We start from the raw sequence: 18,027 nt of genomic DNA on the forward strand, positions 1-18,027 counted from the left end.
ACTGCCAAGCAGAGCCCTGGGAGCTGGGCAAAAAGCCTCTGGCAAAGGGGTGACACCCCTGAAAGCTGTGCCTGGTCCCGAGGAGGGGGTGGCAGCTGCCTAGGAGGAAGCCCAGTCTGGCTGCAGGGATCAGACAAGAAGCAGCTGGTACAGGATGCAGGTTGTGGCCAGTCCGTGCCGGTGGCCAACGCTCCCATTGCAGTTTTGTTTGGGTCCTGTGGTCTCTGCCCCAGAAACAGGTACACTCCCAGGGTTCCCTGCCCAATGGGGGCAGAAATTTGAAGAGGTCTCTTGGGCTTCCTGCAAAAGTCACCCACACAGGGCTGACCCAGAGGCCCTGCAGCTATTTTTTCTCATGGCAGAAACAAGGTTGCTCCTCTTGGTTTGGCTTCGCCCCTGCCCGCACCCATCCAGCTATGACGTCCCTTCCATCTGCTGTGACCTTGGGCAGGGGGTTCTTAGTCCAAGACCCCATTTCCCCCAAAGGAAAGAAACCCAAATCCACCAGAGAGACCAGAAACACAGCTCAGCCCCATGGGGCTCACACTGCTGGATGGTGGGGTGCTCCAACGCAGGATGAGCAGCTGCTTCGCCCTGCTGACCCCCAAAGGAACGCCGAGCTGGGGAGCAAGCAGAGGCCAGAGCCGTGGGGCTGTATTTCCCTGGGGTCAGCTGCTGGAGGTGCCAGGGGGAGGAGCATGGGGGACGGGTTACACCAAGTGAGTCCCCAGGCAGCTGGTCAGAGTTACCAACAGTTGCTGAACGGAAGATAAAAGTGATAAAGCTTGAGGAGAAAAACAGCTCGCAAATCTGTGCCAGCCGCTCCGGCACCGCACGGCTCGGAGGACCTCTGCTGGCACAGGAGCTACAGGGCCACCGTTAGCCCACAGCTAGCCCTGCACTGCACAGGGCAGAGACACCACAGAGGACAGGGGTCTGTCCTCTCCAGGCAGGTGGTCCTGGGCCATGCATGAAGCCAGCCATGAAAGACACGAGGCTCAACAGCTTTGCAATGTTTACTCTTGAAAAAATAATTCGATTCAGAAAGCGGCAAGCCCAGGGGATGCCCACGCACCCAGCCCCACCACAGCCACCCCACCAGAGCCTTGCTGGGGGAACAGGGAGGGATGGAGAACAGCACCCAGGGGATCCATCGCAGTGTGTGGAGAGGGGGGGGGAGCTTGAAGCCCACCAGTCAAGTCCTGCTGTCACTGAGAGCAGGGCAGGAAGCAGAAGGGAGCTCGCGTTTAGGCGTTCCCTATCTGTAGGACCACCTTCCCCCGCCCCAGGAGGAAACCAAGCCTGAGCCCTGCCAGAGAAGAAGGGAAAGGGGGGGTGGGGAGGTGGGTGCATTTAGTTCCAGGGAGAAGGGAAATGGGGCCTTGGGAACAGAGATGCCAAGGAAAGGGCATCATGGTGGAGAGCCGCAGGAGTTTCCCAAAGCAGGGTATGGGGAGCAAGCTGCTTTCCCCAGGAAGAAGCTAAGTCCCTTTCTCATCGCGCTGGAAGGACCTGCTTTAGCCCGAGGGCCAGTGCAGAGGCCACCTGCCCACTGGGGGCCAGGGCAGAGTCCCAGCAGAGGGCAAAAGGGGGTGGCAGAGGAGGGCAGGGTTGAACCCAGGTCCAGTACTGCAGTCTCAAGGGTGTCACCCTGCACCCTCCTGTATCCATCCCATCCCTGCTGCTGGGACAGGCATGCAAAGGACCACGAGGGTCACAGTCCCTGCAGTCAGGCTGGAGCTGCGCTGTGGCCATACAGGGCTCATTTTGGCCAAAGAGGAGCAGACTTCCCAGGTTCACAACTATTCCTATGCTGGGCAAGGGAGGAAGGAGGGGAACAGAGGATGGAGCCGGGGAGGGGGGCAAGACACAAACCTCCCACAACTGCCCCCACACAGGTTCGAGGCTGCCAGCTCTCCACGCTGCTTTCCTGCTATCCTCCCCTTCCCACAAGCAATAAATAAATAAATTAGTGTAGTATAGACCCCCCGATGCTCAGTTCACAGTGAGAAAATGCAGGGGAAGAGCCCCTGCAACCACAGGGAAAGGGCTGAGCAGCAAATCCTCTTGCCACGGGCAAGCCACAGGGTAGCATCCCTGCCCCAGGCTGGGGGACCTGGGCAGAGAACAGATATCTTGCTGCATGGATGAGACAGGGAGGTGTACTGAGCATGGGGTCCAGGACTGCCCCCAGTCAGGGAGGGCATTAGTACCAAGTGGCTGGAGGCGGGAGGGGGCCCTGGGGTCTTTCCTAAGGCACAGGAAAGGGGGACAGGGACCCCCTCCCTCTCCCTCTGCATGAGGGGTGTACCACAGCAGGAGAGCCAGGCTGCCTATCTCACTTCAGCTCACAGCTTCCCTGCTACTAAAGTACCAGAGTAAGGGCGGAGATTCAGGAGAACTAACCCTCTCTGCCTTCAGCAAGATCAGGGGTACCTGGCCAGGGAGGAGGGAGAGACAGGGTACAGTACCACAGGCAAGGACCATGCCAGAGCGCAGCATCTCTTGCTCCAGAGGACCCCGGTCCATCCTGCCTCTGCAGCTGGGGGGGATGCCTGCTGGCTGCTCCCATCTTGCTCTGCAAGGCACTTTCACCCCCTCTTCCACGACTTGTGGGGCAGGGCTGCTGCCCACAGAGAAGGTGGGCAGAGATGGTCTGAGCCTCAGCACACAGCCTGGTCCACCACCATCTATAGTCAGCTCTAGCTCCCAGAACAGCACAGAAAGGGAAGGGGCATCTGATCACCCTCGTGCTGGGCATAGGATGTCCCCAGCAGGTTCAGCTCCTCTTCAGTATTCCCTTTTGCCTACAAGTTGGGCTGCACCAGTTGCTGCAGCCCAAGAAGTGAAGCCGGTATGTGGGAAGATGTCCAACCCAGCGTACAGTCTTCAAGGTGCATTCATTGTGCAGGAGATGGGATCTTCCAGCATCTCTTCTCTCTTCACCACTGTGTTCACCACTGGGCATAGAGCCAGCCAGGCAAGAATTAATAAATAACACCCAGCTGGTAGACTGCAGCACTTGCACATGAGCATGCTGCTTTCTCAGGATTCGAGGGCCAAAAAGGGAAGCAGAGGTGTTTCTCGAGGCCACCTCAAGCCCCCAACTGAGCATTTTCTTCCTCCAACCTTGCCCAGCCAGGGGGCAATGGGAGCAGCGTTAGTAAAGAGTCTGTGTTAAAAAAAAAAACAAAACACAAAGTTCCTGGGATGGGGGGATGGCATATGTACAGGGAAGTACCCTGTCCGGTGATTGGGAGACCACAATACGGGGCTGGAGGAAGCCCGAGGTCTCATTTTGCAGCCTGAAATGGGAGTCTGTGTCCGGTCACCAGCCTGAGAGCTGCTGCCAACTCTGTCTCTGCACCATGGAGGTCTTTGTCTTTTCCCAGTCCCCCTTGCTTCCCAGCTGCCAGTCTCATGTCTGCTCTGCTGCAGCAACTGCTGGCACTACCACCGCCCCCTCCTCCTTGGCAGGGGGCTCCATGTAGATCGGTGTCACCGATGAGGGCTTCTTGGACCTGCAGATGAAGAGGCTGGATGGGAGCAGGCAGGGGTGGTGGTCTCCCTTAGGACCCCACCTCCCAAAGCCTTCCTCCCTGGCATGACCTTCTTCCCACTGGGACATCTTCTAGCTGTGGGCATGTATCCTGTCCTCCCTCCCACCACAATGATTCAGAAGAGGGGTGATATGCCCCAGGCTTGGGCTGGGACAGAAGTGGATGATGCAGTGCCCTGGGCAGGGGACAGTGCCATGAGGATGGGGGGGGATTACCCAGGTTGCTGTGCCCCTGATACTCACGAGTAGGGGGAGGCAGGGACCCCCACCACGAGGAAGTGGTTCTTCTTACGGAAGAGCCGCCACAGCCCCTTGTGGTTCCCGCGGACGTCCAGGTCCCAGATGTGGAGGCACTAGGATGGTGGAGAGGGAGGAAGAGGCATCAGAGCCTAGGGACAGACACCAGGGCCAGGTGTCCCCTGGCAAGGGAAAAGCCACCACTCCTGCCCTCAGTGAAACACAGCAGAGACAATGGCACCTTAATCAGGGCAGCACCCCTTCAGCCACCATCAGTGAGAGAAAAAGGGGAACGCGCTCCCGTTCCTGCCTCAGGACATGGGGTTTGACCATCACCTCCGAGGGAAGTGATGGAATCATTCAGACAAGCTCAGGCCCTGGGCTCCCACACAGGGAGATCATAAGACTTATCTCCACTGAGCCAAGGATCTGCCCTGGATGCCCCAGTGCCTTCTGTAAACACCAAAACCTTAAATACCACCCAAGGGCAGCAAGAATCCATTTGCTGAGCTGTGTCCAAGGCCACAGACAGATGTCCAAGGCCCAAGAACAACAGCCAGATGTTTACCAGTTATGTCAAGATCAGTGCAGGGGTAAGGATGGGCCATGTCAGGAGCCTCACCTTGGCAAGCTGAGTCCAGGTGGTGAAATCCGCTTCCTGCTCCATCCTGATGAACATAACATAGACCCTGCCCTCAGTGTCGGGCACAAAGGAGTCCTCACAGGGGTTCTTGCTGTGGTCCAAGACCTCAGCTTCACTGTGGAAACAGAAGAGGGGGTGAGAGGGGACCCCACCTCCTCGCTGTTCCCACTGCAGGGTACTTCAGACAGGCAAGCCCTGACTGGGGCTGCCAGGGCCACTTCCACCCTTTCTTCTGGCCTGGTTGATTCATGCAAAGTGTGCCCCATGGTCTCCCAACTTCCCTGCAGGCACTTACCCCAGGAGACGATGAATTTCAGTCTCATAGGCATCCTTCCTCAAGCTGTTGAAGGAGAGAGCACAGAGATCAGAGCAGAGTTAGAGAGTTTGGTAAGAAGGGATCATCTCAAGATGATCCAAACTTAAGACTGCCCCAATGTAATACAAAAAGGCAGGTTGGAGCCAATGAATGGAGAGCGGGGACTGCCACATATCTTAGAGGATACAGCAGCAAAAACATGACCCTTCAACATGTCCACCAGGAGTACAGGATAGCTGAACCCAACCTCACAAAAATCACTGTAAGGATTCCCCAGTGGAGGCCAGTATGATGGGGCCGGAGGTTATGGTTGTTCCAGAAGGAAGGGAGGCGTCCCCAGCAAAACAGGACAAGGGTCAGGTCAAGCAACTGTTTCATCCAGATCTTCTGACCAGCACTTACCTCTCCACATTTTTAAGCTGGACATTTGGAACTGTGTTGAACTTGTGCTTCTTGAAATAGGCTTCCTAGGAGGAAGAGAGAGGAGGGAAGGAAAACAGGGTTCAGTAAGGAGTCAGTAGTACTTGGAGGTCACCTCAAGCATCTCCACTACCTGGAAAGGTGGCCGAGTCAGAGCTCAGCACCAGGACAGGGCTTGGTGGTTGAGGGAGTTCACTCACATGAAAGTAGCCGTTCATGTTGAGCCCCACGATGCCGAAGTGGTAGGAGCGCGAGATGTCAGGGATGATGCACTCCCGGCCCTTCCGCTGCTCAGGCATCCGCATCCACATGTCCCAGTCCCAGAGCTGTGGAGGGGATACTGCCACTCGCACTCAAGTTTGGGGACGTGATTTGGTAGAGTGGCTGTGCAGGGACCTTTCTGGTTGCCCTCACCAGCTCTAGCCTCTTTGGCCCCAGCCTGCCTGGGCTGTTGCAGCCAGCTCTGCGGCTGGTTACACGGTCCTCAAGTTACTGTCTGTCCCAAATCCACTCTGCTTGGGCATCCTTCCCAGTAGAAGCTCAGGGAGAGCCAAGGCCCCTCCAAGAGCTATACCCACAGAGACTGGGTGATGATTAGGGACTGCTGATGGGCAGAGATGGGCGTACAGAAGACAGGGTCCCTCTAGGGTACTCACCTTCTCGGGGGTTGGCCACTTTGGCTCCAGCTCATCCTTGTACAGGCTCTTCCGGAGCACCCAGCCCAGGCCTGGCATGGTCTCCACGCGGTACAGGAGCGAGGGGTCCTCAGCCGTGTGCTCATAGCCCTACGATGTTATGGGGAGCATTCAGCACCCTGAATGCACCCCTACCCCACCAAAATAGGAGGCATCCTGCTCCATGGAGACCTCCAGCACAGGGAGCAAGGGACAGCCACTGGGAAGCACACAGCAGGGACAGGATGGTGATTTGCAGTGGCACTTCTGAACAGTCGAGGGCTGGGGAGACAGACCTGCCTAGGATGATGGTGGGGATGACACCCTGCTTTACAGACAGAACTCAGACCCCAGCCTGACTTGGGAACAACACAGGACAGAGGTGTCCCTGCTCTGCCATCCCCCTTGACCTACCTGATCATTCCAAGCTGAGATGCAGTACAGGCTCTCGTCCTCCTCCAGAAGGTGTATCGACTGGCTCAGAAAGCTGAGGAAAGAGTTGCCCAGTCCCTTGTCAAAACATCCTTCCCCCAGGCAAACCAAAGCAAATTCTCCACCGAGGGACGAGATGCCCCCAACTGCTGGGGCTGTTCAACCTATCTCTTGGGCTGAGATGGCTGATGTTGTTGTGAGATCAGGGGAACACCCAAACAAGCTAAGCTGCACCTCACCATGGGGAGAGGACAATATTGTCTCCTGTTCCCGAGTTTCTCCTCCTTAAGAAGAAACAGGAGCCCTGTTAGACACTGTCCCTGTCCTCTTCCTATGGGGCAGCCCCAACCATGTGTGCACAGAATGGATCAGCAGCCCCAAAATGCAAACCAGGAAGAGATCTCAGACTCTGAAGATAGCCTGCACTGAGTGTCAGGACAGCAGATTCGAGCCCTAGCCTCTCTGCAGGCAGAGCTGTTATGGCTGTTGCCTGGTCACTGCTCAGCCTCAGATCTGTGAGCTACAGCACGGCAGGGATCTAGCAGCTAGACAGTTCCCAGGAAACACCCCACCCAAACAGGAGCTCAGGGACCCACAGCTTTACCTGAAGAAGTCAACAGAAATGTCAAGATCTTCCTCCAGAACCACAGCGAATTTAGCATCCTGTAGGGCGAGGAGAGATGTCAGAAAGATGAAGAAGAACAGGACAGAGCAGAGGCACTAAGCAGTGTCCCCTACCCCACAGGACTGATTCCAGCTCCTGTGAGATGGGCGTCACAGATGCCACTCTCCCAAGGGAAACCCTGCACTGTCTTGCTCCCACAGGTGAGCAGCGAGACAGGGGCCAGGCAGAGGTCTCACTCACCGGGAACAGGTTGAATGTTGCAGTCAGACTGGCTTTGTAGTGCTACAAGAAAAGGTAGATTGTTGCCTGTGTTAGCATCAAACCCCAGACCACAGGGAGGGGTAGCCTGGCACACATGTGAAGCTAAGCCTGCCCCCCTTGAATGCTATCCCAGGTCCCAGGAAATAACTCCCCCAAGATTTGGGAAAGGTCTCTCACCTGGGAAACTCTGGCATTTTTAATGCTGATAGGAGTGTGCTGGATTCCTGAGAGACCAAACAGCTCCACGACATCCATTGGCTCCTGCAACGGGAAGGTACACAGCTCATCCAATGTGTGGGTCTGGATACATTCTCCCCACCTTCTGGCAGTGCCAGCTCCCTGGGACACCAAGAACACATCTGTGGGATCTCCTATATGTGGTTGTCCTCCTAGGGGCAAATGAGGCTCCAAATGATGCTGTGCTGAAGACCCATGGCAAGGAACTCACCAAACTCTCTTAGCCCTTCAGCCCTAAGTACCACCACAAATTTCTGTTATCCCTGCTAGTTTGCAGACTCAAAGTTGTATCCAAGAATACCCGAGAAGCCCAAATCCCCAGTCCTCCATGGAGAGCGCAGAAAGAAAACAGGTATAGCCAGGAACACTCACTAGCTGCCTGATGTTGAGACACAGTCAACCTTATTGTCTCTCACAGTTGCCAAGAAAGGGACCTCTCTGACAAAGCACATCCACACCGGGGTCAGAAATAATCCATACATGGTCTGACATACCTCTGCCCCAAGAAGACCCCACCAAGGCCTTCTCCTTCCCCTTACTGTCCATCCCACCTGCTAGCCACAAATGAGAGAAGGATCTCCCATTGCATCAACTGTTCCCCCTTTGCCTGGTATCCACCAAGGCAGCACGAGCATTCAGGCTGCCCCCTCATAGCTGAGGGATGCTGCTCCAGTTGCCATGGCAATGGATGCTGCTATCTTTAACCATTCTGTTGTGCTGCAGTAAGAGCCTGCATAAACACACCAGCTCCCCCAGCCCCACAACCTGGAAGTGATGGGAGAGGCCTGCAAGGGAACAAGCCTGTTCCCTTCCCCATCTCCACAAGGCGATCAGACAATACCTCATGGGCTGCTGCAGAGATGAGGGCTAGAAAGCTGCTGAGACCTACTAGGATGCCAAAGGCCTGTCCCAGAGCACATCCCGCTGGCAGAGCACCAGGGCTTGCAGAGCGATCCTCCAGGGTTTTATAAGGTTGAGCTGACAGGAAGGTCTTTGCCCTTTACCTGGCCACAGCTTTCATGAACATTGTGAGAACAGATTGTTTTGGGTCTCTTCAGCTCTTACTGAGAGTGGAGCTGGACATGCACAGCTGGATTGGTTTGTTCTGTTTCATGCAAGGGAGCTGGACAAGTGGTGTTACACCCAGGCTGGCGAGACTCATCAAACAAGAAAGGGGATGGGGAGAGCCCTGCACGACCACCTCATTCTTGCACACCAGCCTCCTTCTGACACAGGGATATAAAATTTGGGCTCTGGGAATGGCAGCTTTGTCCACACCCATGGCTTGGCTAAGCTGACTGACTTTGCGTAGGAGCGGGTGAGGAGCAGTGTGACCCACAGCAGGAGGAAGGGTGAAGGGTCTCATAGTTTGCCACCCACCAAGGACCGGGCCAGCACCATGTACTCTCTGTTGGGGAACCAAGGACCTGGCTACAGGGACCTCTGGGAGTGCTCTCACCTCATAGTACCCGTCGATGAAGACTGTGATCATCTGTGGATTGACGCCCTGAGCTGACAGCAAGGAGCGCAGCATCCTAGGGAGAGATCGAGGGGCCTGAGTGCACAGCCCCAGTGGGCCCAGGCCACTCAGCAGAGGGGTACGGACCCCCTGGTGAGGGGGAAAGGGTTTACGGTAGGTGGACAGGACCCACTGCCCTTGGGCTCTTCCCTTTCCCATGGCCAAGGACCCTGGGATCTGTCCAAGCAGGTCTGCCCGCATCGCTCATGCAAGCCCAGGAGGAGGCTGTATCCTGCCCGCAGGACGAAGGGGAGGGCTTGGGCCACGCCTGGTCTTGTGGCACAGAGCAGAGAAGCCATGTCCCCTGGAAATGCTTACCTGTACAGGTAGTTGGGGCGGTTCCCTGCAATAACAGCTACAGGCACATCAAAGACTTTATTGTCTTTGAGCTGAAAGAGAAAAATGTGTGTGAGTGGGGCTGGGGTAAGCCATGCCACTGAAAGCAGGATCTGAGGGGTAGGGATTGGCTCCACTATTAGACAGCAGAGCTGCACAGCCCTAGCCCTTGGCTCAGGACCACGCCAACCAACCAGGAGTCCACTCAGCACTGCTGGAGACCCTGCCAGCTTCCCTCCTTCATCCCACCCTAGACCCAGCTCCCAAATCACAACTTGCATCCACCTGATGATCTTTGTCCAAACCCTTCAGCACTGTGCCAAGGACAGCCCAAAGGCCATCTCAGCTGCTCAGTCTCCAAACGCACAGGCTGTGCTGCTCATGCTGAGGTCCCTAGAGCCATGGTAACCTAGCAGCTCAGGGCACACTTAGGGCAAGGGAACTCCCCTTCCCCAGCATGACTTGACCACATGTATTCACCTTACCTTTGCTGGGGTTAAGAGCCTGCCCAGAGGCAGTTTTCACCACTCAGCTGGTGCTTAAGGACAGGGCTCTGCGTCTGAGCTTCAGACACATCTGGTCCAGCCCAACCCTCCCTCCCGGAGCCTTGCCTCAATACTCTGCACCTGCACTCACAGGATCAGGATTGAACTCAATGGGTGTGGGGTCTTTGCAGCTGCAGACACTACCGTAACCTTCTACTTTGCTGCAGAACCTCTTCCGGCGGCGGTTCAGCTCTGTGTCAGGCCAATGGCACTCAGCATCTGAAGACACCAAGAAGAAAAACCAGACTGCTCATCCCCATGGCCTCATCTTGCATGCTCCAGGCTGCACTGCCACATTGACAGCTCTCCCTAGGCTCAGCCATCACCAAGCCAGTCCTTATTACTATGAACAAGCAATGCTTCTGGATGCAGGATACAACCACAGAAGCCATTCAGAAGCCATCCCCATCATATGGCCTCTGTGAGCAGCAATGGCCCATGTTCAAGGCCAACAGTCAGAAAAGACCAGACCAGGTTTGGAGAGGTGACAGATGGTCACATCATGTCCTCACCTCCCCATCCTCATCTTTCTCAACAGTCATGTCTGGAATTGCCATGGAAGCAGGAAGAAAGGAAGCTGGCTCCATTTTAAAAGTTACCATCCCCATCTCAAACAGCCTTAAATCCATCCTGGGATGTTGCTAACAGACCCACAGCTTTGACTCAAAAACATCAAGAGCAGCAGGCAGACATCTCCCAGAGATACCTGCCACCGCAGAACAGATCGTACTTCCTACCTTCCACAGATGTCAGATGAACTTCTGTCTTCAGCAGTACAGGATCACCCCATGTCGAGAGGGCAGGTGACTTGGCATGCTTCTCCCCGTATACTTCCCCTGGAGCAGGGACACAGGGTCAGGACTGTCTGGAAAGGCCCACCTCCGTTGTGTCAAGGCATTACATGGGGCTATAGCGCAGGCTGGCAACTTGTCATCTTTTTCCATTGGCCTCTGGTGGCTGCTGAAGGACAAGCTTTGCCTCCATCCCCTCCCTCACCACCAGGAATGGAATTACCACTCTCTGACTTGTTCCCTGCTCATACACAGTGTGTTGGGGGTGGGCTGGGTTTGTCTTCATCTGGCTTCTCCCCAGAAAAGGGAGCCATGAACTGTCTCCCAGCCTGTGCTAGACTCACCTCCCTTCTTCCCTACGAATGTCCACATGTCTCTCCAACTCAGGAATGGTGCAACTTGGCTCCCCAGGCTTTTCAGGACGTTTTTGGCTGTGTCCTTGAGGTGAAAGGAGCCTTCATCCTGGAACAAAACACAACCCTGCAGCTCAGGTCTGGCTCCTGATGCAGACAAGGAAAGTGTCCCATCAATACCAAAGAGGTACAGGGCCCACTCCTACCCTTGAACCAGCTGAGCCAGAAACCTTCAAGAGCAGGTTCCTAAGGTCTCTGTGCCACTAAACCCACCGGTGGCTTCATTAGGACCCACAGGGAGGTCAGAGGAGTCACAGGCTCCTGTTTCCTCGAGACCAAATTGTTCTCAACCAGGGCCATGTGTTCAGCAACACATCACACAGCTAAACCGAAATGCTGAAAAAGCACAGTGCTGCTCACACAGCAGCCCAGAGCCAGCACAGTCCACAGTGCGCCCCGCCAAAGTCTGGGAGTGCGACCCAGAAGGGTCCCACTACATCCTTGTATTTCTTCACATCCATTCTCCATCTAACCTCTTGTTTATTGCTGCAGCCTCTGACATCTGCTTTTTGTTCTCCTTCCTTTCTGGGCACACAGCAGTATCTGTAGTAATGAGGGGGAGTGTGAGGACAAGGGAGGTGATCCAGCCAGGGAGGCATAGCCCGGTGGGGATGTGACGTTTAGCCCTGGGAATGCCTGACGACATTCAGGAGACAACTGCCTAGATGAGCTTCAGGGCATCCTGACTCAAGGTGACTTCTTCTTTTGACACTTAGGTCACATACCTTAATGGTGAAGATCAGGATCCGGCCCCGGGCAACCATGTTGAGGAAGAGTACCATGGCTTCATCTTCATGGGGAGAATAGGTGTCAAAGACTCTCTTGGCCATCACGTGACCCTGTTGGTATTCAAACATCAGACGCATCTTAAGGGCTTTACATTCAGGACATGCAGAATTATGGAAATCTGTCCTGGAAGCCTCAGTCCCTGAGCAACGCGATGAATTCATTTTCTGGTATGCCAGGGAGTTAGTCCCCAGGCAAATTCAGCCCTTGGGCCTCCACCATGATATGAAATGCACTGAGGTCCATGGGACAGCATTACCCACCCTCACAACTCCTCTCCTGCCTGCTCCCCAAGGACAGCTAGGCAAGCACAAGACAAGCACTGCAGGGACCCTCTGGGTGACCATGTAGTGCTCTGGAAACTACAGGCAACAAGAATTCAGGGACTTCTCTGCTGGCTGTCCTTTGCCTCATGCCCCCAACAGTTAAAGAGCAAGGACAAACACTGCTCAGAAAGACAAATGCAGACATGTGGGGATGCTTTACCGTAGCCTGATTTAAGACGATGACATGGATCCCTCTTCCCTGCTCCCGAGCCTCATCTTCCAGGACCTGCAAGTGGAGAAGCAATGAGAACCATATGCCAAGACCTCTCACTCCCTGCCCATTCAACACAGCAGAGCCCCCAAACAAGGAGCAGGTCTCTCTCCTGTGACATTCTGGCTTTGCTCATGGCAGTGATGGATGCCAGAATAGAAGACAACATGGAACAACACCTCCACAGTCCTGTAGGCAGGAGGAGGATCCACTCCTGACCTTCTTACCAGCCACGGAAGTGCTCTCACCACCCGCTGCTTGAGGATTCACTCATTCAGATCCACCCATCCTCTGCTCACAGGAACAGTCAGCAGCCATCACTTACTGTTGTCCCATCCACAGCCACGTAGACCTTCGACCGGCTGGAGTATACCTCGACATCCAAGACCTTCTTGTTGCTGACAGGGCGCCTAGGAACCTCCACATTCATCATCTCGTCATCTACAGGGGAGAAATGCCCAGTCTCAACCTGCCAAGGCACCTCTGGCTTGTCCTGGCTCAGCATTAGCCCAGCCAAGCCTCCAGGAGGTCACGCCCACCAGGTATCCCAGCCCAGCAAGCCATGGGTCAGAGTCTATGGGCATAACAGGTAAGGAAAATCCAAAATGGCAACAGATCTGGCCCCAGCTATGCCCACACAGACCTCTGCAGCCAAACATGCTGAAGCTTTGAGTAGACAGACCAGGAATGGGAGTAGCCTTTTCTATTCACTTTTGTTAAATCCACATGCACAGACCTGTATCTTGCGCTGTGGCTGGTCACAAGTTTGGCCTGACTTAAAGAAATTACTTCCCTCTCTCCAGTTTCCTTGCTTTCAAAGAAAAGCGTGACGCTGCCCCTCACCGTATTCCTGTGCAGACTCCTCTTCCTCCTCATAAGCAGCTCTCCTGGTGTCCAAGATCAGCTTGATGTTCACAATCACAGTCACAAGCAGGAAGAGGACAGCACCTGTCTGCAATGCAGGATGTTTGTGTTACCAACTTGTAAGTAACAACCCCAAGATCAGGCTGCCTCCTTGGCAGAGGCCGCAGGGCACCCCAAGGAGATCTTGCAAGGGATCATAAGCATCTGTCATTTCCCCCGTTTTCTTCTGGGAAAAGGCAAAGACAGAGAAATACCGGTGACCGAGTTTTCAGGTGAAACACTTTCATTAGCTAGAGAGCACTGAGCTCTTGATACATGAGAATTAACCCACTTCCAATGTGTCCCTGCTTCCAGATTGATGTGCAGATTGCTGCCAAAATACCGCGTCAAGGTTGAGGGTCTCCGCATGGGAAGAGTTTGGTAATTCAGAATTACAGCTCCCACCGTAAAATTAATCTCTGCCTCTCCTACAGCATCATTACTCTCATCTTTCCCTCTGCAACCAGAGGAGGTATCCAGAATATTCAGAGGGTGAGGAGATGCCGTTTGACTAAAGCAAGGCAAAGGCAAGAAGCTAAGGTCTGACCTCAGGAAATCGCAGTGTGCCACAGGCTGTAGAGAACAGCCCGCAGCCTCACTGTCTGCAGCAAACCAAGGCAACCCACACGGATGCTGACACAGAGAGTTATGGTCCAGGGGCTATGGAGCATTCCATGGAAAACCCCGACATGAGCATCACCATTTCTCATAGCCCTGTTGCTCCGAGAGCAAGAGGAGGTATGAAAAACTACAACATTTCTACAAGCACCTCTACTTATTAAAATGCATCTTGTTTTTCTCTTCCCCGATTTCAGTCTCTTTCCTGGTATTTGGACCCAGTGTAAAGCAGGAACTACTCCATGCTAAAAGGAGCTCTTCTGAGACAGAGCCACACAGCACAGGAAAACTTGGGCAACCAACATCCTGTGATGGGCAACAATCCACCTGCAGATGTAAGCTGCAAGAGCACATCTGGCCAAAGCCAAGAGGGTGGTGTTAGAGCTGCAGTGCTGGCTAGGGATGCAGGATGGCCTGGGTTGAAAGACAACGCCTCAGCTGAAGCAATTTATCTTTACTTGACCCAGGGAGCTTTGTAACCCAGGGCCCAGGTGCTTCTTCATGGTGGAAAGGCGACAATAGCATGTGGTGGCTGCGGAGTATCGCACAAGGACAAAGTCCCTGCCCACCAGCCACAGCCCTGTGCCGGGGCTGAGAAACAGCTCTAGCAGAGAGCCCAAAAGCTGCCCTGGACAGTCATTCAGTGAGGGAAGGCTTTGCTGTTGGATTTAAGACACAAAGCCCCAAGCAGCCATTACCCTCAAAGCTAACACTGCTGCAGGGCTCCCCTACCAGCCTCCATACCAGGAAGGACCATCCAGCTCATTGCAGAGCCACCATGGAGGCCCAAATCTGATCGCTAAGTGATGCTGACAGATTCATCCCATGGCCCAAAAGCGGCAGCCCTTTGGCCTAGATGTGCTATGGACATACCAGGTGGTTTCCCCCAGCCACGCAAGCTCAGGGTCCTACTAATCTCCCAGAGCATCCCAAGACTCAGCGTGGAGGTGTCACAGCAACCAAGGGAGAGGAGGGGAGAGGTTGGTGGAGGCTCCTCATAGCCTGATCCCCCCACAAGGGGATGTTGAGACAGGTCTTGACTGGTTTTGAGACTCTTTCCTTGCCCCTCAACCCCCCAACAGCTTGCTTCCTAAAAATGTGCCTTTTTCAGCTCTAGGACCCTTGATTCTCTGAGGTCTGGTATGGGGCTGAGATCACACACAGGCCTGCCCTTGTTGAGAAGTGCTAAAATGTTCCACGCTCTACCCGGCCAGCTGTTGCTTCAAAGCTACATGTTGCTGCTACCTCTGCCAAGAGCCAAATGGATTCAAGAGTAACTGAGGAAGAGGAAGATGAAAAGACAGCAATAAGACAAGAGATGGACAGGTAGAAAACGTGATAATAAATTAAAAAAAAAAAAACAAACAGCATTTTGTCTTGTTGAGTTGCTGTTGACTTAGGAATATGAGCACCTTTTGAGATCTGTGCACAGAAAGCTTTTAATTAGGCAAGAATGGAGTCTTCGGCTCACAGTGAGGAACAGGCTGTGCCTGGTGGCCAGCAGCAAGGCCACCTTTTCAACTTGCCCAGACCTTCCACCCTGGTCAGTCCTGGAGAGGCAGGAAAGCAGCCCCACAGCCCAGGTGACCAGAGCGAATGAGGCAGCACCAAGCAGGACCAGCAATTGAGTATAGCAAGACTGACTCAGAGCTGCTGACAGAGGTCCAGCTGCTCTAGACCTGGCTACTCCATAGTTACAGCTCTAGTTTACATATTTTAAGCTCAATTTTAAACCACAGCAGTGCCATTAAAGACACATGACAGCAGACATACTCTAGCCCATCGCCCCCAGCGCAATGAGCAACGCCTGACTGAATGACCAGGCCTGTTCCCAAGCCCTGAGGACTTCAGGGCATGCAGGACTGAGCGGTCTCCTTCTCCAGGGAGCCCTCATGAGCCTTCATCCTCCCAGGCACTCACAAAACCCTCCCCTGCTCCCTCCCACAGAAACCAACTGCCAGATTTCACCAAGCTCTGCTCATCTTAGGAACGGCCCCTTTTCTGCAGCTTGCTGCCACGGGACCCTCCCTGTCCTTACACCCCCAGACACCCCCCAGGATGCTGGCTCCGCTGAGGATTAGCCGTTTTACAGCACAAGCGACCAAGCCTGCGGCTTTGCCAGACGCCAGCTGCCTCTGGGGCACGAGATCCCATTACTCAGCCCTATTTTCCCTGTCGACCTATTATTGTACCTTATATCAGGATTGGTTTGCAAAACAAATGAGGCAGGGTTGGTTTCCCATCGCAGGCTGAGCCCTGTTGCACTTGTCACAGGTCTGGAACCAGGCGAGGAGCAATCGGTTAGGTTTCTAGCTGAAAGCCTCCCAGGGATGCATGGATAACTGTATCTCCTGCCACAACCACCCAACAGGTCCATTTGAGCTGGAAGGAGCTGCTAGATCTGGCAAGCCCCTTCACACATGGGCACAAAGCCACTGGGTGCAGATTTCTGGGGGACAAGTGACGCTTCCCCAGCATGCTAGGTCACCCAGGACTGCCAGTAGACCCACCTCCACCCATGCAGCTGCTCCATAAGCTTGTAAACCCTATAGATTATCCTCCCTAATCCACCACAGGCCTGTGGGTGACTCACCTGGCACAGCTTCCGTAGTGCGCGCTGGTTCATCAGCTTGTACTTCCAGGCGAGGTACCAACTGCGCTTCTTGTGGGGTTTGACGGCGGGGTTGGGTTTCCACTCGTCCATAGTCACAGGGGCTGGCAAAGGGGCAGCCACGTGGGGCAGGGGTCAGGATGCGCTGGGCTCCACTCTCGTGTCCATCGGGGCTCCCTGCCTGGACAGGACAGGTGCAGGGTGAGGGAGGCAAGTGCCTTCAAACCCTGTCCCCAGCAAAGACAGGGCCTGGCACAAGCAATGGCCATGAATGGCACTAATGTATCACAAGCAAAAGCCGCACGGAACCTCCCTGCCTGCCAGCAGCCCCAGCCCCGCAGGGAGTGATCCACGAAGCCAGGCTGTGCTAGAGGACTGCAAGCAGGGTGATGGAAGGCCCTTGAACCCGTGGGCCAGTGAGGACCTCTGCTCCAAACCAACCCGTTATCAAGGCTGCTGTGGTACACTAGGCCCACTCCCAGCCTCTGGAAAGGCAGCCAAGGGGCCTGAACTGGTGATAGGCCCCAGATTGGTAGACGTTATAGAGGTGCCATCACTGGCCATATCGGCCTGTGGGGTCCCTGATGGGGAGAGGCACGCTCCCCACCTACAGCAGCAGGGCTGCGAAGCAGCACCATCCCCACTAACGGGGATGCAGCTAGGCCAGAGCTGGGCCACAGTCCTGCTGGAGATCCTGGGGCAGAGGGGCTGTCCCCAGGTGAAGCCAGGCTCCCCACACAACCCACTCGGCCTGGGAAGGGATGCAGAGGCCCGGCAGAGCCAGGGGCCTGGCTGGAGCACAGGGCCCCCCCAGCGGGTGGGGAGCATCAGTTATGGGGTGGAGACTGCACAGCAGCCACCCAGGGGAGGAGAGCAAGACACGGGGACCCAGAGCCCTCAGGGGAAGGGCAACAGGACGCCGGAGGGAAGCGGTAGGGTATGGCAGAGGGACCCGGGTACTCGAGGGGGTGGGGGGGCAGGGCTGCGGGGCTAGGTCGCGACAGGCGCGGGGGGAAGGGAGAGCCAGGCGTCCAAGGACGGAGGCGGCGAGGAGTTGCGGCCCTCCCGGAGCCGCGCCGGGAGAGATGAGGGGAAGGGGGAGAGGCCAGGGGGAAAAACCGGGCGGTGCGGCCCGGAGGGTGAGTGCTGGCAGCGCTACTCACGTTCCGCGAGGGGAGGCTGAGGCGAGGCGGGGCGGGGCGAGGCTGGGGCGGGCCAGGGGCGGGCTGGGCAGGGCAGGGCAGGGCAGGGCAGGGCCCGGCTCAGCTCTACCGCCACCGCCACCGCCGCCGCCCCGCGAATCCTCAGCGCCAGCGGGACCGCGCCGCTTCCGGCGCCGCGGGGGCGGGGCCATCTCTAGTTCCGCCCCCACCCCCACCCCCGCGCCGCTCTGCGCTCCCTTGGCGGACCTCGCTGGTGCACGACTGCTCCGCCCGTCACCTCCCAGCTGCGGGCAGGTGGAGGCGGGGGGGCGTGGCCAGTGGGGGCGTGGCCAGTTAGGGGCGTGACCGGAGGGCGTGGCTTGTTCGGGGCGTGTCCGGGGGCTCGGGCCGGGGTGACAGCG

The 18,027-nt window shown here is 55.7% G+C and overlaps 1 protein-coding gene across 1 annotated transcript; it reads right to left on the minus strand.

The window, feature by feature from the left end:
• Positions 1 to 2,790: 2,790 nt before the first annotated feature.
• POMGNT1 (protein O-linked mannose N-acetylglucosaminyltransferase 1 (beta 1,2-)) lies at positions 2,791 to 17,660 on the minus strand. The gene is made up of 22 exons (XM_082484404.1): positions 17,627 to 17,660; positions 16,446 to 16,644; positions 13,175 to 13,283; positions 12,657 to 12,772; positions 12,281 to 12,346; positions 11,734 to 11,847; positions 10,940 to 11,057; positions 10,542 to 10,640; positions 9,896 to 10,023; positions 9,242 to 9,312; positions 8,864 to 8,939; positions 7,345 to 7,428; positions 7,147 to 7,188; positions 6,886 to 6,944; positions 6,264 to 6,336; positions 5,832 to 5,960; positions 5,376 to 5,501; positions 5,158 to 5,222; positions 4,735 to 4,779; positions 4,419 to 4,554; positions 3,803 to 3,912; positions 2,791 to 3,521 (listed from the first exon to the last, which is right to left on the minus strand). The coding sequence occupies exons 2-22, from the start codon at positions 16,554 to 16,556 to the stop codon at positions 3,419 to 3,421; spliced, it is 1,980 nt and encodes a 659-aa protein (XP_082340530.1). The 5' UTR covers positions 16,557 to 16,644; positions 17,627 to 17,660; the 3' UTR covers positions 2,791 to 3,418.
• Positions 17,661 to 18,027: the final 367 nt, after the last annotated feature.

Source organism: Vanellus vanellus (genome assembly GCF_965231255.1).
Source record: "Vanellus vanellus genome assembly, chromosome: 5".
Lineage (NCBI taxonomy): Eukaryota > Metazoa > Chordata > Aves > Charadriiformes > Charadriidae > Vanellus > Vanellus vanellus.

What these genes read in the sequence shown, in the direction of transcription:
- POMGNT1 (XM_082484404.1), bottom strand. Translation starts at nt 16,556, where the DNA reads ATGGACGAGTGGAAACCCAACCCCGCCGTCAAACCCCACAAGAAGCGC. An exon ending in TCATCGACGGGTACTATGAG is followed by an intron (nt 7,429 to 8,863) that starts GTGAGAGCACTC and finishes TTCCCGTTGCAG; the next exon opens with GAGCCAATGGATGTCGTGGA. An exon ending in TCTCAGCTTGGAATGATCAG is followed by an intron (nt 5,961 to 6,263) that starts GTAGGTCAAGGG and finishes ATAACATCGTAG; the next exon opens with GGCTATGAGCACACGGCTGA.